The 25,093-nt window shown below is 44.6% G+C and overlaps 1 protein-coding gene across 2 annotated transcripts; it reads left to right on the forward strand.

Moving 5' to 3' along the window:
* The first annotated feature begins 5,880 nt into the window (after window positions 1-5,880).
* On the forward strand, window positions 5,881-25,080 carry LAMP2 (lysosomal associated membrane protein 2). 2 transcript variants are annotated; one of them, XM_048959478.1, is made up of 9 exons: window positions 5,881-6,013; window positions 9,090-9,208; window positions 10,009-10,222; window positions 10,770-10,931; window positions 11,697-11,911; window positions 13,200-13,319; window positions 13,570-13,645; window positions 14,396-14,563; window positions 22,005-25,080. In XM_048959478.1, exons 1-9 carry the CDS (start codon window positions 5,956-5,958, stop codon window positions 22,145-22,147), a joined length of 1,275 nt encoding a protein of 424 aa, XP_048815435.1. In that variant the 5' UTR covers window positions 5,881-5,955; the 3' UTR covers window positions 22,148-25,080. The 2 variants fall into 2 exon arrangements, with proteins under 2 accessions (XP_048815435.1, XP_048815436.1); XM_048959479.1 differs by lacking the exon at window positions 22,005-25,080 and adding an exon at window positions 15,779-18,180.
* Window positions 25,081-25,093: the final 13 nt, after the last annotated feature.

The raw sequence follows: 25,093 nt of genomic DNA on the forward strand, positions 1-25,093 counted from the left end.
TCTGGAGTGGGAAGAAGAAAACAACTAACCCTGTTATTCTCAGCAGCCTCTTCACTCGGCTACAGGAATATAGAATTGTGCTTTTTCACTGCATCAAAAAGTGAGAGTTTATGCAGACTTGCAAACAGGGCATGTGTCACCATTGCATCCGTTGATGCAAAAAGCAGCAAAACCTTTTTAATGTTTCATAACAAGTCTGATATGGGTACAGAGAGTCTTTCTTAAAGTTGGTAAATAATGTAAATACATGTCCTTTCAGAGAGTGAGTCTGTTATCTAGGTATTTTGTGTCATTTAATAAATATTAAACAGTTTTGTGTTGATAAACTCCGGTGTAAAATGCCTTTTTCCTCAAACCGCTGTATCTTGGGCTTCTCATGTTTGTGCTTCTTTAAAATCCTCAGCTTCTGCTCCGCTAGCAAATTACCTGTTTGCTACCTGAATCCCAGTAGATCCTTTTGCATTCGGTCATTAAAATCCCTTCAGTTTTGTAAGCAGCTTCCATTCCTGAATTATTTCTATTTGCTTCCAGAGAAAGGGTTTGAAAGCACAGGGAACTGCAGGAGAGGAAGCGGCGATTCCTCCCGCCAGCTGTGCCAAAGACGCTGCGCTGCGGCAGCGCGCTCAGCCTGGGTTGGACTCAGTGACCTTTCAGGTCTTTTCCAACCCGAGCCATTCTGTGATTCTATGCAGGGAGATCCTGAAACGTTCCTCGGGTGGGCAGTGCTTCAAAGGGGGCACAGCAGGCAGCTTCTGCTGGTGCTGCTCAGGTGTTCTGTTTGCTGCAGCCTGGAGGCAGGAGCGTGGGATACTTAACACTAACAGTTTCTACTTCAAGAGAACGTTTCTGACTTTCTGTGTTTTCCATGACCCTGCAGAGTTTTGTATTATTTTTTTTAAATCCTACTAAGTGAATAGTTGGAGTAAATACTCCTGATTTCTGTTACTGTAAGGTGTATTGCATTTCATAAAGTAATCTCTTGATTTCAAGGGAAACTGGTGCCAATCAAGTAATCGATTTAAGATCTGTTTTTTTTCTTTTTCTTTTTTTCTGCTCTGGATGTAAGGGAGATGAATTCTGTGCAGAGGGCAATAATGCAAACATGGAAAGAACTGGGGAAAGGAGCAATGGGTCAACCTGCAGGGGAGCAGTTATTTTTTCTGTTTAAGTAACTGATGCCTGATAGAAGATTGGCTTTCAAGTATCTACTGGAACTTGTCCTGCTGCTGCTTGTATCCCACAGGCATTAAGATACCCACAAAAGCAGAAACTTTTAAAGCTGTCTTTCTACAGTCAGGTAGTGAATGGCAGCACCATAACTAAAGCCCTCTTACACTTAGAGAAAGTAGCTGGCATGCAGCAGATGTGCTTTTAGTGATGAGAGCTCTTCAGCTTAACTCCTTAAATTGGGGCTGTTTGTCAGCTTGAAGCTCCTCTGTTTTAGAGCTGGAGGAAAAGAGAAATGCCATGAAGTATTTCAGTGTAAAAACAGTTAAGTAATCTTTTACCATGAAAAGCTGTCCTTTCAAAACCACGAGTCTAGCAGTTCTGCTTCATCAGACAACACAGCCCATGTGGAGCAGGGCCAGGCCTGCCTGTAGGCTGCAGCCAGCCTGTTCCCGGAGCATGGGCTTGTGCTGCACTGCCTCTTCTTCCTTGCTTCTTATTCCTGAGGTCCCAGCTCCAATAGCACATGGCAGACCAACCCAAGCAGGATGGCTGCTGTAGCCTACACAAGTTCTGCTCAGGACCAGGCAGGGAGAGGCACTGGCTCAGGGCTGGATGCGGCATGTGACTGAGGGCTGCCTGCAGAGGGGTCGTGCTGGTGTGCTGGGGAGCGCTGCAGCCCTGCAGTAGAACATCCTAATAAGATAATGGCTATATCATGCAATTTCCCTTCCACCCCTGTGCTTTTAGATGCAGCTTTCTGCTCGAGCATGAAGCTTCCTGCCAAAGTTTCTCTAAACAAGTTACTGTCAGTGAGTTACTTTCATAAGAGCAGAAGCAGGAGGTGCCCGGTATACGGAGCTGAGCACCTTCACAAAGCAATTGCTGCTCCAAAGCTGACATTTATTCCCAAGAAGTCAGCCTGTATGTAGCTAAAAATACAAATTCCTGATTACTGATATTTTTCTGCCATGCTGCTACAAGCCTACAGAATGCACTGAGTTGTCAGCCCACCCACTGAAAAACAGTTGTCCTTTTTTCCCTGTGGAACAATCTAACTCAGGCAATTTGGCATAACTCACAGAATGCACAAGTCTCATCTGCTGCTGCTTGTTAGCCCAGCTGCCTGACTGTCCATCTCTGCAACACACATCGTGTTCCACGGCAGCTGGGCTGCTCCTGAACATCACCAGATACCCCAAACCATCATCTGCATGGCTCACAACTCACAGGGCTGCTGGCAGTGGGATGACCGGGGGCCTGCTGATCCATGCTGCTTGCTTACAGCAGCCTGCTTACAGGCAGAATATCCCAGCCAGTAAATAGTTAAAATGGCATCGTGAGCATGCTTGTATAACACGCCCGTGGCCCAGCGCCGCCTCCCTACCTTTGCTTCTGCCTGCAGGCTGGGAACGTGTTTTTCCAGCTGTGTCACAGTGTGAGATCTCAATGGGCTCTTGCAGGAAATTCTGCAGCCGCCTGCTGCAGCCTGGGCTCTGATCCCTTCACCTCAGCACAAAGGTTTCTTTTTTTGGCATTCCACGTGATTGCCCCAGTCTTGACTCAGCAGTTTGTTGGCCCAGCAGCGTTTAATGGTTTGGTTTCCCATCACCACCTCCTCCAGAAATGCAGCAACTCAGAAACGCCGCCATCTGCTCCGAGTGAGAGTGAAGTGCAGCTTTCATGCAGTGTAGATAGAAAGTGATTGTGGTAAGGCTGCGGCCATCATGCCCCCAGTAACAGCCCCAGCTGAAGCACTCTGCTGCCAGGCTGTGCTGAGCAATGCTGTTCTTCATGCAGGTGCCCAGATCTCAGCACATCCCCGTGCTGCTGCACAGCTCCAAAAGTGGAGCTGCAGGAAGAGAACCTCAGTGAACTCCTAAAAACAACTGGAATAAAGCAGTGACTTCTGCACGTCCTTGGTATTCTTTTTGTCTTTTCCTCATAAACTGTGCTCCTCCACCCTGCAGATCAGAATCGTTGGGATTCCCAGTGCTTCATTAAGCACCAAACACTTTGCTTCTGACATCCATTGCCTTTTGCAGGTCTTTGGATTAAGAAAAGTCTGATTACAGACATCTCATCCAACTAGCTGAAGGATTCACACAGGATTAAGCATATGCTGGTTATCTAGCATGTAAGGTGAATGAAGGCCATAGAAAAGCCAATCTATCTGAAGTTAGGCATGAATTTATGAACCAAATCCTAAATAAGAACTCAGAACGTGCTGCAGACCTGTGTTCTGTACGTGACAGCACCTTGTTGAAATTAGTGACATCAAACATGCAGTAAAATGTAATGCTGCACATAAACATCCCAGTCCTCGTGTTCAAATCCAGTGGAAAATGGAAAGAGTGTCTCAGGAGAACAGGATCAGCTTGACAGCCGTCAGCAGATCCCAAAATCATGCCAAATGCAAAATAGTTTATTTCTCTAAGCAAAAGGAAAGGCATTTTTTCTGCATCACAGTCACAACCATTCGGGCCTCTATTGTTACAGGACAACAGCTGACCACAGGAGATGGATCTCACACTACTGACATCCTGCTAGCACACACATGCTGCTACCTTTAACACCACGCAAATAACTTACTCATGATAAACAAGATACAGTGGGCATTTGTCAGAGGCTGGAAGCTGCCAGTACTGAACGTACTGGCTTTCCACAGCACTTACTAGGAACCAAACAAAGTTTCTGTCAGTCGGCTGGGCCAGAGGAGAGCATCGCTGTGCACGGGCACACTGCTGCTCAGAACCACAGGCAGCCTTCGAGAGCCACCACGCTCAGAACGATGAAGCATGCAGGTTTTGCTGGGAAAACTCCAAGGCTTCAGCTTTCTGCTAGCTACTCTTGCAGCCAACGTGGTGCTGACCTCACTGCAGGCAGGACTGGGCCCAGCAACCCCTGAATAGAAACTGCATGAGCCACCTTATAGTAAAATGATGTAACAGCACAAAACAAGAAAGCAGTTATATGGCAGGGATGGAAATACAAGGAAGGCAAAGCAATCAGGTGCAAACCAACCGAGGATAATATTAATAAAGATATTTCTGGCAGGAAGATTTTTCCCACCATTTTTCCTTGTGCTAAACTGTAAGCTGTCCTATTATTTTAATCCTACACCAGATGCTAATTTCATTCTGTGCTATTGAACAGAACCTGATTTGCTTGTTATGATATCTGCCATTTGGTTTAATTTCACACTCCACTAAGTCAGCATAATGCGGGCAAGGTAGTCAGGCTGCCACTTCCTTCTGTGGAAGGTCTCATCATTTCACAGTCCATTTCCTATGCATGAGAGAGAGATCAAAACAGGCAGGATTCTTCACTCAGAACAAGGGGATGTTTGAATATATCAGTGATTATAAGTGAAGCTATATGTCCTGAAGTAAATGCTCCGGTTAGTGCAAAATGTGATATTCCAGAACACAAAGTGCCTACAACATACCAAGCATTTTCTTCTCTTCCTGGTAATTAAAGCCCACTTCAGTGCCTCTACCCAAATATTGAAATCCTCTTGATGTAATTGCTCTTAACTCCCTCAGAGATCACTCTTTATGAAGAGGACCTTGCAGCAAAGCAATGAAGAACCATGAGGGAACGTAAAGGCAACAGAGGCAGGTCTCTGCCAGCCTCTGAGATGCCTTGTTCTTCTCAATGGGGAGGAGAAAGACAGGAGTACTGCTACTTTCAGGTGGTGGTTCCAGCCCTGCTGCTGTTACCCCATGCTCCTCAGCAGCCTGCAGCACATGCTGGCCTGGGTGTTAAATATGATTATTTTACCACCCTGTTTATGGGGTGGATAGTGACAGGACAAGGAGTGGTTTTCAACTGACACAGGGGAGGTTTAGGTTGGATCTGAGGAGGAAGTTTGTCACACAGAGGGAGGTGAGGCACTGGAACAGGTTGCCCAAGCAGGCTGTGGATGCCCCATCCCTGGAGGCATTCAAGGCCAGGCTGGACGTGGCTCTGGGCAGCCTGGGCTGCTGGTTGCTGACCCTGCACACAGCAGGGGGTTGAAAGCAGATGATCACTGTGGGCCTTTCCAACCCAGGCCATTCTATGATTCTATGACTTTGTCAGGAAGCTTCTCAGTAAATTAAGCCCAAAATCAGAAAATAATAATAATAATAATAATAATAATAATAATAATAATAATAATAATAATAATAATAATAATAATAATAATAATAAAGGTTAGTCCTGCATATTTTGAAATGATTTAACTTCTAATCTTATTACATGCAGTGATGTCCAGGCAGATGTGCTCAGCAGGGGCGGTGATGAGGGGTGCTGCTTAGTCACACTGGGCAGGGATGGCTGCAGCGGGACGGGCAACGGCAGTGACTTCTGTTGTGACTTCAAACCCTTCTATTTATTTATTTATTGTGGATACAATAAATCGAGTGGCTTCATTCCTTATTGTTGTTATTCCACGCCGGGCATCTTGGAGCCTCACTTGCCCTCAAGTGTTCCCGTGCTGCACATATCCCCTCAGCCTCCCTCTTCGGAGGGGCTCACACCACAGACTCCTTCCTTCTCGCGTGGGAAAGGCGACACACATCCATCAGGGCCGCTACGGACGGAGAAAACAGGGCTGCCTCGCCTCCGGCCCTGCCGCCGGGGAAAACCCGCCCGCCCGCGGCACCGCGAGGGGCGCCCGATCCGCGAGCCGTAGGATCGAGCTCCGCCGCGGCGATCGGCGGCGCCGCCCCTCCCCTCACATGACCGACGTCGACGCTCTTGCCGCGCCCGCCTGCCCCTCGGAAGAGCCCCTCGGCCGGCAGCATGGCACCGCCGCGCCGCACCGCCGGCCTCGCGCTGCTGCTGTTCCTCGGCGCCTGCGGTGAGCGGGGCGGGCGGCGTCGCGGAGTTACGGAGTCGCGGCGTTGCGGGGTGGGCGCGCGCGGGCGGCGCGTGCCGCTGTCCCTGGGGCACGTGACGCGGCCGCGGGCGGCTGCCGAACTGCGGGCCGGCCGGGGATGGGCCCGGCGTGCGGGGCGGCCGGGGGGGGAGCGCAGCCGGGGCGGCACGGCACGCGGGGGAGCGGGGCGGGAGGAGCGGCGCGGCGGAACCGGACCGTGCCGGGCGGTGCCTCTCCGAGTCGGAGCGGGGCGGGGATCCCGCTGCCCGCGTCCTCCAGAAGGGAAACGGCAGGTTGTGGGGCAAAAAAAAAAGAAAAAAAAGGAAAATAAGGAAGCTTTAATCGGGAGGCGGGCAGCTCTGTGTGTGACGCGAGGGGGGGGGCATCACCCAGAGGGGTTGCGGCGCCGCCCGCCCCGCCGTGCGCTCGGCGCTTCTTCATCCGCTCCATCCCAGCGCCGAACCGCCGACTCGGGCAACTTCCCCCGGCCTTCCGCCTCGGTGAAAGCGGCGATGGCAGGGCGAGAAAAAAGCAAAACCAGCCCTTTATGTCCTGCGTGTGCGTCCCCAAGAAACGTATCGCCGAGCGGGCGTTGCGAAAAGCCGGGCTGCTTTGTGCCAATAACCGGCCGTGTGACCGCCGGCTTCGCCGCCGCCGGCGCTGTTACGCAAGCGCTGGGCCGGGCGCTGCTCCGTGCGGCGGGGCTTCGGGCCTCTGCTTTTCCATCTCTGTGCGATAAATGTGGCGGTTCAACAACCCGTTGCCGCGCTGTGCTCCGTGCCGGCTGCGCTCAGTCTTTGTCACCTTCTCCTGCGTGTGTTTTGGGTTATTTAGAGCAGACCAAGTGCTGCTCGCTGTGGGGAACGTGTGTTTTCTTAAGTCATTTCCTACTGGGGACAAAACGCACCGATATCTGCTTTTACAGTTGTGGTTACTTGCTGTCAGTGTAGCTAAGTAGGTCAGGGTGTGCCTGGTGTGCCCTATGAACCTGCTTGGTGTGGCATTTCTCTTTGCTGTTGTGTCTAATAGCACCTATATTGAAATATCCCCTTTGGAGAAGTTATTTTCAAGCTATTTTCTCTGTAAAGAGAACAGTCTGTGCTATTTAACCCACTGCTTCTGATTCCACATCATTCTGAGGGTTCTTTCAGTCCCAGTCAGTAAGATATCTCCCTTCTGTGCCCCACTAACTCCCAGCAAATGCAGAATTTCACACCCCTTTACCCTTTTTCCTCAGGAAGGTGGAAGAGCCTTGCTGATGTAAAACAGCACTGAAAAGTTAAACAAATAAAAATCACAGCATTACAAAGCAAATTACTGAGGCATTAATATCAAAATCCTCTTTGGTTTGTGCTCCTTTTGTGCCTCAGTGGAGTCACTCTGAGTGCCAGGCGTTGTGACCTGCAGGTGTGTTTGTATGCAGGCACCACGGCTGGCCTGGCTGGGTTGCAGTGGTTGCTCAAAACTTTAGATTTCTCACGTTCTTTCTGAACTGAGCAGGGCTGGTACATAGGGGCAGTGTCAAATCCCTCCTTGAGTCAGAAGGGAAAGAGTTGTTAGCGTTGCTGGAACTCCAAACTGACTCTTGGCAACGAGTTCTGGTGCTGTGTGGTGGCAGATTGCAGAGCTGTTATCTCTTGGTTGCACCATAGATCTGTGTGCAAACAGTAACCCTTCAGAGAGCCATGCTGCACCGTTGCTTTAACAACGTGCAGGTGCCTTGCCTGAGCATGAGATGTGCTGCTTGCGTCTGTTACCCTGCTTACTGAGGATCAGGAACAAAGGAACAAAAGTATGGATGTTACCGCCAGACTCAGAGCTTATTTAATAAGTCATTCCCTGAGCTGCTGGGGACAGGGTGCAGGTTTATGTGCCTCCTGTAAACAAACAGAGTATGGCCCGGGTTACTGAACGTGATGCTTAAGTGACATTATTAGGTATTACGCTTGGTCAGGTGGGGTGATGTATTTGCTAGCATTGTTGAAGCTAGAGCTCCTTGAGGTTTACTGCTTCAAGTTTAGAATAAACCACATGAAAACCCTCATTGACTGCCTTGTCCGTAGTCTGAAGTGTTCTTACCACACAATAGTTACATTAGGATTTGTTCTAGCACTGATAAATTAATGTGTGGTATTGAGCACAATTGCTTCAAAGTCAACGCAGTCAAGTTTCTCCCGGCTCTGCCTTGGATGCTTCTTACAGAAGGTGCTCCAAACAGCGTAAACGATGCAGGCTGCACTTGAATGCTGGTACAGCCAACTGTCTTGTGTGCTGAGCTTTGTGTTGCTGGTAGAAGGGAACTGTATTGGGCAGGGAAGAAATCCTTAATGTCAAGGTAAAGTGTGATGCAGAGTGTGAATTCTGTGTGTTGAGGGGTGGAAGGCTTGAATGGCTATTGAAGAGAACTGTGCAATCACAGTTCCCATTGCTTTAAGGAAATGAGCCTGACAAACATCAACCTTACGTTAGTCAGGAATGATTCTTCTCGTATTTCAGTCCTGTCTGTTTTAGGGAACTGCTGCAAACCGGGAATGCTGGGCAAAACCAAATGAGAACCGGCTTTGGGGAAGTCTCTGTGCTGGGAGTCAGGCTGGGTTAAAAATCCAACTGTGACAAGTTCTCTAAAGCCTTGCATGAAATTTAACACCCAGGTCCTTTGAGCCAGGAATTGTAGAAACGCAGTGAAAGCACACTGATCTTTCTTAGAGGTCAGCTGGAGTCGTGCCGTTGATGGAACAACATGGAGACTCTGGACGACAAGCACGACATTGTTCTGAATGCCGTGTTCATGCAGTTTGGTTTACTCAGTTTCAGTCAGCAGAAAGCTAATGCTCATTTAATTTGTTGGCCTTGGTCAGGCAAGAAGGCTATAAATGATCCTCTCAGTATTTAGCACTGATAACTTCATGTTAACTTCCTAGTTTTAACATTTGTTAGGTATCTGGCTATCAGTTCAGTGTCTGACAAATAGAATCCAGTCTGAAATAATGTACATTATAATGTACTGTGCAATGAGTGTAAAGTGTATGTCTTAATAGCTAATAATTGTATCTTACAGGCTTTTTCCAGTCCTATGCAGTGGAAGTAGATGTAAAGGATGCCTCTAATGTTACATGCTTGTACGCACAATGGATGATGAAATTCTTGATAAAATATGAGACAAACAGTAGTGATTATGTAAGTATTTGGAGCTAACTTTTGCTGAGAACTGCGTTTAGTCTGGGATAAAACAATTTGGTACATTTTGTATTTAGTTTATTGGTTTTCTTTATAGAGGCAATTATTAAGAGTGTTCCTAAACATCCTAAACATCATCTCCCCATAGAGACCCCAGAGAGCCCCACAGAGACCCCATAAACCCCCATAGAGCCCCATTGAGACATCACAGAGACCCCATAGAGTCCCATAGAGCCCCACATTGCCCCCAGGCGCCCCCCGGCTCACCGTGATGTAGCAGTGGGATTTGATGCGGTCAATCCAGAAGCCGTCCTCGTGCAGCGTCCCGGTGCGGCCCAGCAGAGCCTTCAGCTGCCCCAGCATGAACGGCCGCACCTGGGGGGCCAGGGGGCATCAGGGTTATGGGGGGGATATGGGGGGGGTGGGGGGTGTAGGGGGGTATGGGGGGATATGGTTCTCAATTAATAATACGAGTATCCTACTGCACCTAAAAGGCATGCTGGTCTAAGGTGGTGGGTTTCATTTATCAGTGTAGCAGCATTCTGAGGCTAAACGGTGAATGTTAGTTGTGCTTTGGTGTAGTGGAGTTTATCAGCCAAGTTAAACCTGTAATTTTGTTCTCAGACCTGATGTGGCTCCCTTGTGAGCTCGGTGTCAGGCAGGTTATTCTACAAAACGGTGGAAAAGCCTAAAATAATCTTACTGGTGTTGTGCAAGGCTCCATCTAACTCTAGCAGGTTTCTAAGGCTGCCATGGGGAAGAATGGTTATCTGAAAATAGTGCAATCTTTTTTCTTTTAGAAAAATGCAAGCTTGGATTTGACATCCGCTGTGACACACAATGGAAGCACCTGTGGCAGTGACACACAAGCTGCGCTTCTGGCAGTGCAGTTTGGAGATGGTCACTCTTGGAGTGTTAACTTCACAAAAAGCAACGAAACTTACCAGGCTGAGTTCATCACATTTACCTACAACACCAATGATACTGCTGTCTTTCCTGATGCTAGAAGACAAGGTAGCATTATCTCTTGTCCCTCACCTCGCTTGGCTTTTCCAAAGTTTGAAGTACTGAGAGTGTATCTGATGACTTCAGTGCAGAATGCTGCTCGTAGTACCTGTGTACTGGAGGAGAGTGCAGACTAGTTAGGTTAACTAGTGCCTTAAGTTAGCTTGACTAGTGCCTTTAGGTGGAACAGAAAGGGGAGGTTAACCATTTGAACAGGTTAGATGGGGGGGTGCTGCTAGCACAGAAGAGGCAAATATAAGACTGATTTCTGTTTGTTCACCTTCTGTGAAGGAAAACAAAAAGTGTTAGGGTTTCTGTGTATGCTTAGTTCTATCAATGTGGGTTTTTTCTTGAACAAAGACTTAGTGTTCTCCTTTCTAAAGACTTCACTGTGTCACATCAGGTCACAACACATGGGTAAAGCATTGAAGAGAGGCTCGGTCCGTTAGACTTAATTCCTGTTATTTCTTTGTCTTGTGAATTACAGAAAACGTAACACTACCTGTAAATGTTCCTGTGGTAAACAAGACATTAAAATATTTGTTTTTATTTGTAGGACCAGTTACAATTGCTGTAAAGGATGCTGTGCATCCAATTCAACTGAATAATGTCTTTGTGTGTCACCATACTACCTCTTTTGAAGCAGAAAACGTAACACAGATTTTCTGGAATGTTACTATGCAGCCTTTTGTTCAGAATGGCACAATTGGTAAAAAAGGTGAGTGTTTCAAATTGTAAATGGGCTTTTTTTTATGGTGTCCGAGTGCAGGGGTGGAATCCAGTAATTAAAAAAAAATCCAACAGGTCTAAAATGTGCCATGTCAAGCAATACATATGTGTGTGTGTGTGTGTATGTAACATCTTCAACCATGTCTTTTCTTGTTCCTGGAGGAAAAAAAAAAGATATCAATAGAGCACATCCAGTTGTGCAGTAAATTTCCCAGCAGTATTCTAATAAAGAGTGCACTTGAAGGTCTTAGGCACTCCAGACACTCCAGAAGTGTTGCTGCAAACTAGATCATTTGAGCATGGAGGTTTTTCAACTGCCATCTTTTTTCAGTGGAAAACTCACTGCTCTTTCACTTAAATAATGCAAAGCCTGCCTGATAGTTCTACTAGGCAGAGGAGACCAGCACAGCATCCTGCTACATACAGGACATTGTTTACTTAAATTGCAAAAGCAGTTTTGTAAGCGTTAACGTTTACTTTTGTGGATGTGTTTTGCTTTAGTGTGTTAGAGAAGTAGCATTGCTTGTGATACGTGGGTTTAAAACAGTGAGTAACATAGAATTTCTCAGAATAAACTGCAGCTTGGAAGACTGTGCCACAGTGCTGAGCTGGAGACTCTTCACTTGGTGATGAGCAGATGCCCATTGAGCTTAGATTTCAACTTAGAAATGGGTGTCTGTATTAAACTGACTTCTCAGCCATAAGCCTTAATAAAAACTTCATCACTGAAATGGTGGTTAAACCTTCTTTTCAGAGTCTAGGTGTCGTGCTGATACACCTACTGCTGCGCCTACTGTTCTGCCTACTGCTGCCAATGTAACTACTGCATCTACCACCATTTCACCTGCTCCAACCTCCGCTCCCAAACCTGCTGGGAATCCAGTCACAGGAAACTATTCTCTTAAAACTGGAAATAAAACTTGTCTTCTGGCTACTGTGGGGCTGCAGCTGAATGTTTCCCAAGACAAGGTGCCTCTCTTATGCTTTTCAAATTTTGGAATAGAATCATAGAATGGTTTGGGTTGAAAAGTACCTTAAAGCTCATCCAGTTCCAACTCTCCCTTGCCATGGACAGGGACAGCTCCACCAGATCTGGCTGCCCAGGGCCCCAGCCAGACTGGCCTTGAATGCTTCCAGGGATGGTGCATTCAGTTTCTCTGGGCAACCTGTGCCTGTGCCTCACCACCTTCATAGTAAAGAATTTCTTTGTATATAATGTGAACAAACTACTCTCTTTTAGTTCAAACCAGTTACTGTTTGTCTTATTGCTACACAACTTGGTCAGAAGTCTTTTCCCATCTTTCTCGTGGGCTTCCTTTAAGTATTGGAAGGCTGCAGTAAGGTTTCAGTCCTTCTTTAGGCTAAACAACCCCAGATAGCTGAGCCCGTCTTGGTATCTCCAGTCCTCTGGTTGTTTTCATAGCCCTCTGGACTCAATCCAACAGGTCGTGTCCTTATTGTGCTGGAGGACCCCGAGGTGCAGTGCAGTACTCCAGATAGAGTCTCACAAGAGTACTGCAGAGGGAAAGGATCACCTCCCTTGCCCTGCTGGCTGCGCTTTTGATGCAACACAGGATATACTTGGCCTTCTGGGCTGCAGCTGTGCATTACTGGCTCATTTAAAATTTGTCTGTACTGGTGTTTTAGATTGCCCTGACGTAGGTGCAGCACCTGTCTCTTGGCCGTGTTAAGAAGAGTAGAAAGGTTGCTGTGGTTGTTTTTGTGTGTGTGAAATGTGAGTGCAGAGTGTTTGCTTGGGGCACTGCTGGCTGTCCAGAACTGCTTCCAAGTGTACAAGAACCTCTCTGACCCAGGGGTAATTCTGACACCTAGTTAGCTGCAAACCCTCACCTTGATCAAACCTAACTGGTTACTAGGAATAAATGGAAGATCCTTAAAGGACTGGAACTTTCTTAGGCTCTTGGGGCCTGCAGCTGCTGTCTTTTCCCACAGAGGGAGCCAAAGCTAAGCAGCTAAGTTTTCCTTTAGGTGCGTAAAGGATAAATGCCCTGGCCTTTCTTTTTATGTATGTATCTTTATTAAGTGGAAGTGAAACTTCACAGGGTGGTTTGTCTCAGCATTACCAACATGTAAAGTAACTCAAGCAGCTTTGCTTAGGTAGTAGCTAGACTTGGTGCTTGTGCTGTCTTCTTTATTACATGCTCTTCCAGCTTAAGACTGCTGCTAATTGAAATAGTAGATTCATGATAGATGCAAGTTAGCTGAGCTCCTTTGACGTGGTGTGTGTGTATTTCAGCCTCTCCTGATCAACATCGATCCGAAATCAACTCGTGCAGATGGGACATGTGGTAACACATCAGCTACTCTGAAATTGAATGATGGAAATAGGACATTAATTGACTTCATGTTCGTTGTCGTAAGTAACTTCTGCTTTAAGTTTCTGCTTTAACAGCGTTGTGTGATGAGCATTCGTGGTAAAATCCTGCAACTCGCTGCTGATAGGTTGTTTTCATAAAGGAGGTGAGACTGACTGGGGCAAAAAGGTGTTTGGGATGAAGTTCTGGGAAATGTAGGACTGTGGTAAATGCACTAAACTTTGGAAATGTGTTATTAAAATTGAAAATGCAGAATGACACACTGACAGTTGGTTCTTGCTTGTTAAACAGAATGCAAGTGCAAGTGTACAAAAATTTTATCTGAAAGAGGTGAACGTTACACTACTCAACCATCAGAATGGCTCTGGTAAGTAATGCCTGCCTGTAAAGTGAATGTAAACTTCAGTTTCTACATTTCATCTTGTGCTTCTGATCAAAATACTGTTCATGCTTACTGTTACTTCCTACATGTAAGTCTTTTAGCTGATATGAACAAGAGTAACAAGCACAAATGATTGCAAGGGGTCATTTGAAACAACAGTGCAGGGTTGTGCTGAGACTAATGTGAATGAAGCCTCTTCTTGATAAACATAAATTGTGAGGGTTTTCCTTACATTACAGTTCTCAGTAACATAAAATTGTGAGGTACAAAGTCAATTGAAGCTTTTTGTTTTTCCTAAGCAAGCTGTTTCTATGCTTGAAAATGATACAGTATTTTCCTGTCTCTTCTGCTCAACACTTCAAGAACCCAGGCATACATTTTTCTTCCAAATCAGAAACATATTTTTAAATTGTCACAGCTACTGCAATTAAAAGAGCACTAAAGTGCCTGCACTGCATCTGTGTAGGGATGAGTGAAGGGATGAGAAAAGCCTGCTGTCATATTGGTATGGAGGATAGGCTACTGCTAAGTACTGTAATATCCAAAAGAAGCCAGGCAGTGAAATGAAGCAGATCAATCAAACTTAAGACTGTTTTGTGTTTTAGAGTAGCCAAACCTGAAAAGCTGGTCCATCCAGATTAAGCTCCTCAGTCCTATGAATGCATTAGCATCTTTCCTGTATTTAAAGTAGGCATGGAAATTTCCTTTTTTTTTTTTTTCCTTTCCTTTGTTTAGTCATTTTAAGTGCAGATAACAACAACTTCAGCAAATGGGATGCTTCCCTTGGTAATTCTTACATGTGCCGTAAGGAGCAAACTCTTGAGATTAATGAAGGTCTTCAAGTGCATACTTTTAACCTATGGGTTCAACCATTCCTTGTGAAAGAAAACAAATTCTCAATAGGTAAGTTATTTTATTTTTGTACTGATTCTTGTATGTGCTTGTAAAATTCTTACTTGCTAAAAAGCACCAGAGCTGGCCATAAGCACTTTTGTTATTGTTTCATTTTGTTGAAGCTTTTGCCCCAGTGTATTTTTGTATGCATGAAATTAAACTTCTGAGGCCTGCGTTCAAGGAAGGCTGTCAGCTTTATTCTTAATATGTTTAAAAACAAAAAAACAAAAATAGGTCTATTAAGCATTTCACTTCTCCTCTTGAGGGAGCTAGAGGAGCTGGAGAGGGTCTTAGCACTGCCTGACATCTTACCATATAGATTTTTGTAGCTTGAATGTATAAGACAGTGGGAAAGAACTTGTATAAAAGTGAACTTCAGCAACTTTTGGCAATTCTTTAGACCTAAAAATGATGTAAACATTCCTAAGGAATAGCAATGCTGTGGAAAAAAGAACTAACAGCTTCTTCTGGAAGCACTCTTACAATATATGCAGGACCAAACAAACATTCTAAGGTGTTTGCCTCGTTATCCTAGTTGTGTCTGGAGAAAACTGGAAAGATTTGAATGAACTTTGTTAATCTTCATCATCTCTTGGTCCTTGTGTTTCATGACTTGCAGGTTAATCTGTAGACAGTCTGGGCATGGATTTTCAAGCTTGTTTTTTTCCTGGGGAGTGGTAAATTGACTCCTCAGATTGTGTGCAGGGTGACTGATCTTTATCATCATATGCTCTGAGGAGTTAGATGGCCGTTTTTCCCTGTGTTTCTATTTGCAGCTAGCACTCCTCCTCCTCACAGTTAAGGGTTTCATCTCACTGTAACATGGCTCAGTTCTTGCTATGTTCTCAATACCGAATCCAGGCTACTTTATTTTTAATTAGTAAATGTACCAGGCTTAAGCATGAAGTAGATAAGCCTTGTCCTGTCTTAGCAGTAGAAGAATAGCTGCTCCCTTGTCCTGGACAGATTTTGTGCCCATGAATGCTCCCACACCAGGACAGCACCTTTAGCTTGTTAGATTGTTAAATGTACAGAATGATTATAATGTTTAACATATGCTAGAAATACCCATGGGAACTCTGCAGTTTGTTCTTTCTTAGTATAAACCTGTACAAATACTTGATTTTGTTCATCTTCATGTTAAGGAAAATAGGTTTTTATACCACACTTGGCAAGTATTCTGTCCTTATTTATTCCTTGTTGCAACCTTTTTCTTATCTACAGCCCAGGAGTGTTCGCTGGATGATGACACCATTCTAGTTCCAATTGTAGTTGGTGCTGCACTTGCTGGCTTGATTGTCATTATAGTGATTGCTTACATAATTGGCAGAAGGAAAAGCTATGCTGGATATCAAACTTTGTGAATCAAAATGTAATCACTGCTCTGATTTCACCCTTAACGAAGCAAGTGCAAGTTCCGAAGCCCAAAAAAGCCCCAAAACTTAGACTAAATACTGGCCGCAGCTAGTTGGAGTTGAGAAGCAGAGGGAGAATGTTTATCTCAGATGAAGCAGAACTGCGTTTTTAGTTTTCCAGCTCCAAGAAGATGACGTGAGTCTCATGCCTGTTCTGAAGATGGCAGATATCACTATTGATAAATGACCAGGCCAAGGATTTTATTTTGAGCAAAACCTTGAAAATGTTTAGGATTTACCTTTTCTTTTTATAAATTGTAGCCTGAAATGGAGCACGTTCCAAACTGATGTGCACTGGGCAAATCCCAGAATTGCATGGGATTTGTACTTGCTTCTCTCTCTGCATTCCTTAGTTGTCATATTTGTGGGTTAAGCTGGCAGCATTAGTCACCATGTTGACTCATGTAGTACTACCACGGATTGTATGATGCCCAGGAACAGCTTGGTTTTTCATAGTTGAACTTCAGGCTGGTGACTGAGTGATTTTTTTCAAGTGGCAGCAGTAACTTACTTAGCTTTGATGGAGTTTGAGTAGTTTACTCCTGCCCCAGTGGTTTTGGAGCCATCCCCACACCGTGGCTGTACAAACCAGGTGGGTAACCCATCCCTGCCAGGTCTCCAAATGCTTTTCAAAAAAAGTGGTTTGTTTTTTTCCTTTTTTTTTTAAAATGAATTGTTAGGCATGAATTCTTCATCGTGGCATTCCCCCAAAATACTCAACTGAGGCAGAATTCTGCTAAATTCATGCAGGTTTTTTACTGGCATCAATTTAAAGGGAATAACCGTTCTAAATAGTCCAGAACTTCAAAGTGCACTTAACTTTATACTTTGCACAGAGCTGGTCTATCTTATCCTATTGCTTTGAATGACCGTTGTAACTTCAAGGATGCTTTCGTTCAATGAGCCAGTATCTGTTGCTGCAACTTGAGCTGTCTTTAAGTCTTCATCTGGAATGGTTCTCTGCTAATTGAAATCCACATTATAACATATGTCTGCCCTTGACATTCTCAGTGTTTAATGTGCTTTATGTTTGACTGTGTGCTGTGTAGCTTTTATTAATGTTAAGAATGCAAAAGCCAAACAAGTCTGAGATGGACCCACTGCGCCTATTTTTCCTGCTGTGTGGAAAGGCTGACTAGCTTAAATATACAGTGCAGATGGACTGTCCTTAAGCTGCAGCTCTGTAGAGAATAACCCTTGCTGCACAACCTTTTTCTGTCCTCTTTGTGCTGTAACAGTTTTTATTGCATGGAAGAAAAAAAAAAAAAGAAAACTTTTCCAAACCATGTGTGACTTTTTACTTATGTCATAACACAAGCTGCTTAAGCTGGTCATTTAGCAATCATAGTTGTCTTCTTTAGAATGAGTTTAGCCTGCAACAAAGCTGGTTTTGTGTTTCATTAGTGTTTTCTAGGGTTATTGAGATGTCTGTGGCATGTTTGTATACAAACCACTTCTTTCAGTAACATTTTTTGGGTGAATGTTTTCATCTTACCACTAGCTAGGGAAGCAAGAATGAGTGGATAAAGCTTGCAATAGCTTGTAGCCTACAGCTTGGATTTTGCATCAGTTACTGAAAATCATTTTAATGAAAGTGGGGAACGACTATAAGTTTAATCTCAAAACAGACTTCAAGACTTTTTAATTAAAAAAATGTCAACTAGTGGCTCTAATTATTTTCTGCATTTAAGGATATATTAATATGAAGTTCATGTAGATTTTTTTTAGCATTTTACTGACTGATATTCAGCATCACCAGATAAATGTACGCTTGTGTTGAGGAGTGGTCACCACAGTCCTCATCTGAGCGCGTGAGCTTTCGAGCTGTGTTTGGTTTTAAGTGATGAAGTGGAAGATGGGAGTGCTTTGCACTAAAAATTCAACAAAACTAAATGCCTCCTTGCAAAGACCTGGAAGCTGATCTTCATCTGCAAGTGTGTTGGCGCCAAGATGAAAGTCCTCCCACGCCGCTGTGCAGTGACCTGGTTCTAAAACATCTCAGTTTCACCTGACTGCCTGTTGTTATAAAACCACCAGATTTCCTGTCTGTGTTGCTCCATAGGGAATTGTCAACCTGCTCAACCTGTGCTCTAAATAATAAAGATTGTTCTGTTTCTTAAGGAAACTTGTTCATACTTTTTAACCGATTGGAAAGCAGACATCTTGTATTATCTTTTCTATAAGAAAATAAATGAGTAAGGCCAACTTCAATCAGTCTATATCTGAGCTTCTGTTGTGTAACTTGTGAAGGCACTCCTCACAGAGTCCTTGGTTGCCTGTGTCTTAATGTTTTGCTTTCCAGCACATTGTGAAGTGTGCTTGGGTGCAATCATCTAACAGAAGACAACTTGAGAACTAATTGAAACTCTGCAAGCCTGGTTCATTGTTAGAAATTTGCCTGTAAACTATTTTGGCAATTGCAGCTCCTTCCAGACAAGATACCTTTCTGATGTGATTTTTGCTAGCCCTCTTAAGCTGATGTACAGCTGTGGAAAGTTCAGCTTTTCTTTTTGCAGTCATCCTGGGAAATAAAACAAATCCCTGCATTTAGTGAAAGTAGGGAAGCATTGGGGCCTTCTGGGAGCTGGCTAGCAGCTTCATCCTCCAAGGAAGAAGCAGTGTGACCCTGGCTGTGCTGCCAGTTCTTCTGGTAGCAGTACTACACAGTGCTTCGTTTTTCCTGCAGCAAGAGACATTGGTCTTCCCTTTACCATTATCTGTATTTTGAACTCTGTGGTGATGAGACAGGAGGAACAGGTGCCATCTAATGCTGTACCTTCCCTACTCCATTCTAGTCTGCATATAGCATCATTAAATTATACCTACCTTCTTGTTTGCCAGCCAAAGAAAAAATAAAATTATTGTCTTTCTGAAATGTAAGCTGAGGTCAGCTGAAGCTTTTAAATATTAATAATAGATATTTCAACAAAAATCATAACAGCTTGCATTCTTAAGACGTGAATCCAGTGGGACTGCAGGTATCAAGCTGCCATCAGCTCGTTGGTGCGTGCCAGGCTGGATGAGTCTATGACTAAACTTGAAAGAAGCAGCAGAGCAGAAGTTACTGTTGTCCTACAGTAAGCATAAGGACTTGTAACTTTAAATCTAGGTTTTTAGTGCCTACACAAGGAAAGCTTGCACATCGTGGTGTACTAGGGATATGCAGTAGCAGTAAATGTGCAGTAATATACAGATACCAGCAAGGGAGGTGATAGAACTGGCAGTCCGTTAGCATGATGCTCCGGAAGGGGGGCTGTTGCTGCTGTACTTTGGGGAGAGGGAGGAGGACAAGGGAAAGATGAGTGTCTTAATGTCCTGGTGGGGCGAGGATAACTGTTCTAAATGAGTGGAGCATGATCTTGGTATTAAGCATATTAAAATGCATTTCTTTTTCAAACTTGCCCTTTTTCTATTTAGCTGAAGACTGCAGCCCAGAGGTGGACTACTTCATTGTGCCTATAGCAGTAGGAGCAGCTTTGGGAGGATTAGTTGTCCTAGTAATTATGGCTTACTTTTTGGGCCACAAGAAACACCATAATACTGGATATGAGCAGTTTTAAAAGGGGAAAGTTTTTAACTTGCTTGAAGTAAATTACTAAATCTGAACTCAAAAGACTCGGAGCAGCAGCTCTGCCCAGTCAGACCACTAAGCCAGCACATGGCCAAGGACTGATGGAATTCATTGCTGCAGTTCCTATTTTTTCCTTTACAAATAGCACAGAGCGTATCCTGGTTCGTAATCAACTGATGAACTGAGTGCTTTTTCTCTAAAATGCTACACATCAGATCTCAGCATTGTAAAGGCATGCAGTGGCTTTATACGAATAAACGTGGTGTTGTTCTGGACCGCAGAGGTGTTTGATGTGTGCTTGTGGATGTGCAGCATTCATGTAGATCATCTGTCATACACTGCGGTTTGTTTCGATTGTTACTGACTGTGCCTTATATACAGCTTACTAAATGTTGTAACTGTGCTCTAAGATACCAAGATTTCTGGTCTTTTAGCTTAAAGATGCCATGGCAGTAGACTGGATGCAGTAGACTGGTAGCATGGATTTTTTCAGCTGGTGAATGAATGCCTCCTTTTAAAAAATAAAATCTTACTGTGGTTCTCTTTATGGAATACCTTAAACCAATGGGGGGGGGGGGGGGAGGGGGAAGGCTATTAGTTGCTTCTGGTGATTGTAATTAAAAGGGAAGATGGCTTTTCATATCATGCCCAAAAATCTTGGTAGCCAAAATTTCTGATTATTTTGAACGTCTGTTCAGTGAAATGGCTAAAACAGCCCCATTCATACGGCCTGAGCACGGAGTCTGCTCATGGTGATGTGCAGTTGTCCAGGTGTGTCTCTGCAGATGCTTCTCTGAAGCTTCTAATGCTTGTGCTGTGGCAACACGTGGATACGTGTGAGCCAACAGCAGTGGCAAACTTATGAGAGCTGAAAGATGGGATGTTCCTGGTATCAAACATTAAACCCTTTTTGTACCACCAGTTAGTGTCCTGCAACAGTGCTGTACTTAATACGTGTTAAAGCAATTGATTTCCTTTTAAGAAGAGAAAAAGGGAATTTCTTTGCTGTCTGCTGGGTACCTTTCATCCCTAGCAAATTCTTTTGTAGTAACACCCATTATCCGGCATGTAGTAATTAAACTGCGTGTGTTGATCTCCAGTGATCCATGGTGTCTGAACAAAGCACAATGGAAGCTTCTCTTTCGAGGTACTTCAGTACTTTTTTCAGCAGTCGGAATGACTTCACTTAGCTCGTGGTGGAAGTTACACATTCTGTGCCTTTTTCCCCACTTCGGAGCATTGCTCAGCTTGGCAGTAGGTGCCTTCAGCTTTGCCCAGCTCAGTGTTCTTAGGTGCTGAGTTTCCGTGTGTCTTGCTTACCTACCTCCAAACAAAAGGCCTTACACAGCCTTTCTTGGAAAGTTGCTGTGCTGGACTGCAAACTTCCCATCACCAAGGCTGATTCAGATGCTCAGATAGCTGAAATACTCACTTAACAGCCAATAACTTTGGGCAAAGTGTGATGCTTACTCTGTTCTAATATAAACTCAAGCAAAAAAAAAAAAAAAACAAACAGAAAATCTGCTGCAAAAGCAGAAAGCCAAGCATCCTTGCCACCCTTGCAGTGCTGGAGCAGCGTGCTGACACAGTGTCTCACCTTATGGAGCATTTCCTCTTGGCACCGTGCACACAGAGCTCTGCTCTGTCTTGAAATGGCTGCAGAGCGCTAAGCCCTGCTTCTGTGCCTGCTCACGGTGCACCATGGAGCTTGGAATGAGTTCCCACTGCTGGTCACTGAAAGTTGCTCTCAGTGTTTGTGTCACTCAGGAGTTCATGGCATCCTTTCCAACTGGTGTAATGAAAGCACTGTAGCCTTGCAGCTGTCTCCTCTTTGTTCTCTTCTGTTGGTTTCATTCCGGCCCGCGTCACTCTGCTGACATCAATAACACCTTTCTTGTATTTGTATGCAAAATAAATAAACTTACCCACCGACAAAGATTGTCCCTTGGTGTTTTCCATTCCATGCTATCATTACGTGTCCCTAGGCTGTCCTTTGGATTCCTCAGGACTTGGTTTGATTCCTATTAGCCGTCTGCATGTCCGAAGCCTTGAGAAATGGTGGTGGCTGGGGGGTTTGGGGAATCTCTTGGAAAGGCAGTGCTGTACCAGCCCGTGTTTTACGTCACTTTATTGCTGTTAACTGAGTTGTGAGTGGCCAATGTGCTCAGCCCTCTGCCTTGTCCATACATCCCTCATGCATCCATGAGTGCTGCAAAGCGAGATGAAAGGTAGTGCAGAAATTGCAAGAAGAGTTTTGCCAGTGCAAATGACGCGTAGTATGTGTTGAAAGAATCTGCTCAATACTGATTTTACTTCAAATGTATTATGTATGTAATACGATGTTCTCAGAAATGTTGTGTCTTTGCTCCTTGCTTTACTTGGTTTCTGATGCTCGGTTTCCTTTACTAATTTGTTCTCACTTCCCTTTTTGTTTTTTGTTTCTGTTTTTTTGTTCTTTCTGCAGCTGAAGAATGCTTTGCTGATTCTGACCTCAACTTTCTTATTCCAATCGCAGTTGGCATGGCACTTGGCTTCCTTATCATTCTTGTCTTTATATCTTACATCATCGGAAGAAGAAAAAGTCGTACTGGCTATCAGTCTGTATAATTTCTGAATTATTTCTCTGCTGCCGCCCCTGTGCTCTTCTCCTCACCTGTCCCTTTAAAAACAAACAAAACGTTCTTAGGTTTTTTTATTCAAAATTAAAAAACACATCACAACAAAATAATACAGCATGAGATGAATTGGAAATTTACTTGAAGCTGCTGTGTGGTTTTTGGAGAAAGTGTTCTGAGGACCATGGAAGTGAGCAGGGTTACGTGTGTCCACGTGAGAGATGTGATTGACTACAGATGACACTGAGACCTTCCTTTTGTTGTTCAGTCCTTTTATATGAAAAAATTTCTAGTTGTGTACAGCCATCAGATATTGATAAAACCACATGATAAATGCTGCACTGGTGTGGGAAAATGAAAACAAAGCTCATGGTGCTTCTGTCTGGAACCTGGCTTGTGGCTGTTTGTCTTCTTTCATCGTTTAGCAGCTTGTTCCTGTGAACCGGTCTGAATTCCCTCCTTCTGAATGTAAAGAGAGTACCTCACTAATAAATCAACCTACTATGAGGAGAACGTTTACTCTTCTAGTAAATTCATGTGTTAAAGATGAGCATGGAGAGGCTGACTGCTAGTGTGTTTGCAATTGCTTTGCACTAGCATGCCTGTAACTCCCCTGTAAGATGAGACTCAGTCCTGGAGAGTTCTCACTGCTCAGGAAAGCCAGTGGTCCACCAAAGCTCACATTTTGTGTTGCTTTCTTTGGCCTTCTTCTCCTTTTTGTTCTGAATTCAATTGTGGAACGAGGATGGGAGGGTGGAACCTCACTGGCAGCAGGTTGCCTGAGCTCTGGTCTGTGCTAAAAGGGACTTGTGAGCAGAGCAGGCAGCACCGGTCCCCAGCGTGAGGCTTGGATGTTCTGAGGATGAGGAGTGCGTTGTGCTGAGATCCTTGCAGTTTCACTGGCAAAAAGGGGATCGCTGAAAAGCTGCAGTCTAGGAATTTATTTATAGGATTAATCTGGCTTTAACCTCCTAATTATTACTCTCCCAAACAAAATTTTGAACAGGGTAAGAGCACAAGATCTCTGGTATGAGGAATGGTGAGCGTGAAGCAGAAACTCTACAGTAAAGAAAGTGACTTGTAAAGGAAAAGAGCACCTGACTTGTGCAAAGCTGCTTTTCCTGTTCTTTTTTTTCCAGTTCTGTGTTCCATACCAGAACTGTACTAAAAGAGAAGCTCGTGGTCTGTGGCTGAGTGCTGCTTTGCTCCCACTGGTGTGTGTTGGTCAGACAGAGGTGGCTCTTGGAGCTGCCTGGAGTTACCAGGGATGGGCCCCTCTGCTCTGCTGCAGCAAGTGCATTCCAGCTGCAGCTCTGTGCCCAGGTTGTAGACCAAACTGTCTCTCACCACTTCAGCATCACTTGCTGCATTATTTTGCTAAAATACGGCGATTTCCTGGATGTACAAGCATTTTATACATATATATGTGTGTAGAAAGGACTGATCTGGACTTCAGTAGAGGTCAGAAACGGAGCCGGCACTTTAAGGCTGTAGCATGAAGAATGATGTATACAATTCTCCAGGTGTTGGAATGGACCTGTGAGTGCAGAACGTGTATGGAGAACAAGCTGAACTCTGATGGTGGTGCAGTTTTGCTTTAGCATAAGCAGGCGTGCATTTCCCAGGGCTCCTCAGCAGCCCTGTGGGTTGGCCTGAAGCAATGGGGGATGTTTCCCTTTGGGATCCAACAGAAGGAAGAGTGCTTTAACAAACCTACCAGTGATACCTATGGCTGTAACTTATTTCTGATGCCAAAAGCAGCGCCACTGCAGTGTCTGTCAGCAGAAGCCATTCTCTGGTTAATATTTTGGATGGTTTTTAAGAAACAGCTGTTGCTGGATGGTCGGCTGTGATACCATAGCATGAGACTTCTCTGCACTGAGCTTCCAAGCTCTGTGGTTCTGGGAGCTTACTGCAGCTCAGGATTCACTGCTCGCTGTACTTGCAGCTGTGAAGGTTGGTCCCCTGTGAGCAGAGAAGGGGCTGAAGTCACAAATCCCGCTCGGGTTTTAAGAATGATACCATAGAGTTAATTAGACGGTAGTCACTTTATTTTTAATAAATACAAAAAAGGGCTTCTTAGAGACTTACAGAGATCAGCAGTGATGGCAGATTAAGTATCTGGACGAGGATGTAGGGCAAACATACCACAATGCTCTCGTTCAGTCAGTAGTTTTACTAAGTGTGCTTTCCTAAGTGCATGGTCCTAAGGTGTCCTGTCCTGATTGTAACTGAGAGGAGAAATACGCCCTCTGTATGTTAAATATGAAGGCCAGTATAATAAAAGATCTCATTTTCCAAATAATCAAAACTAAAGTGAGTGCCTGTAGAAACAAAGTGTTTGCCTAGATGCTGAAATCACCGCTGTGCCTTGCTGTCCTAGGGAACAAAGATAGCAATCAACGTGATCATCATCGTTAACACCGAGGAAGCCTTGTTGAGGCCTCCCAGGGCTGGCACAGCTGCACTGCTGGTCCAGGAGTTGGGGATGGGGCCAAGCAGCCTTGGCTGCAGCACCCTGTATGGGCCGGGCGGGCTGAGCTGCAGGCAGGGTGCTGCTGCTGCCAGCAGTCCAGTGGCACTTTGAGGTTTGCCATTATATCTTGTTAACTGTCATCACAAGCATCGTCCAGAACGTTTGGTGTTTGGTATTTGAATAGGAATAGTACTGATAAACCACCATCTCGTTAGCTGTTGCCTGAGAAGTGCACCTAAAACTATTGTAAAGATTAAAATAGAGGTCACATGTAAGAGATCTTATGGGAACAGTGTTCAGGTACCAGAGTTGTTCTAATAAAAACTGAAATGCTTTTGCAAATCCTCTGCCCAAGGTGTAACTTTTAATATTTACTAATCATGATTTATCAGATGCTGAAAGATGCTGCTGCATCTCATTTGTTTCCTAACTATTAAAAAAAAAAATAAGTTAACAAAAATT

Source organism: Lagopus muta, chromosome 13 (genome assembly GCF_023343835.1).
Source record: "Lagopus muta isolate bLagMut1 chromosome 13, bLagMut1 primary, whole genome shotgun sequence".
In the NCBI taxonomy this organism is placed as follows: Eukaryota; Metazoa; Chordata; class Aves; order Galliformes; family Phasianidae; genus Lagopus; species Lagopus muta.

Bases quoted from the DNA above. Each gene is read 5' to 3' on its own strand.
- LAMP2 (XM_048959478.1), top strand. From the start codon at position 5,956: ATGGCACCGCCGCGCCGCACCGCCGGCCTCGCGCTGCTGCTGTTCCTC. The intron at 13,320-13,569 runs GTAAGTAACTTC...CTTGTTAAACAG, and splicing joins TTGACTTCATGTTCGTTGTC to AATGCAAGTGCAAGTGTACA. The intron at 13,646-14,395 runs GTAAGTAATGCC...TCCTTTGTTTAG, and splicing joins CAACCATCAGAATGGCTCTG to TCATTTTAAGTGCAGATAAC.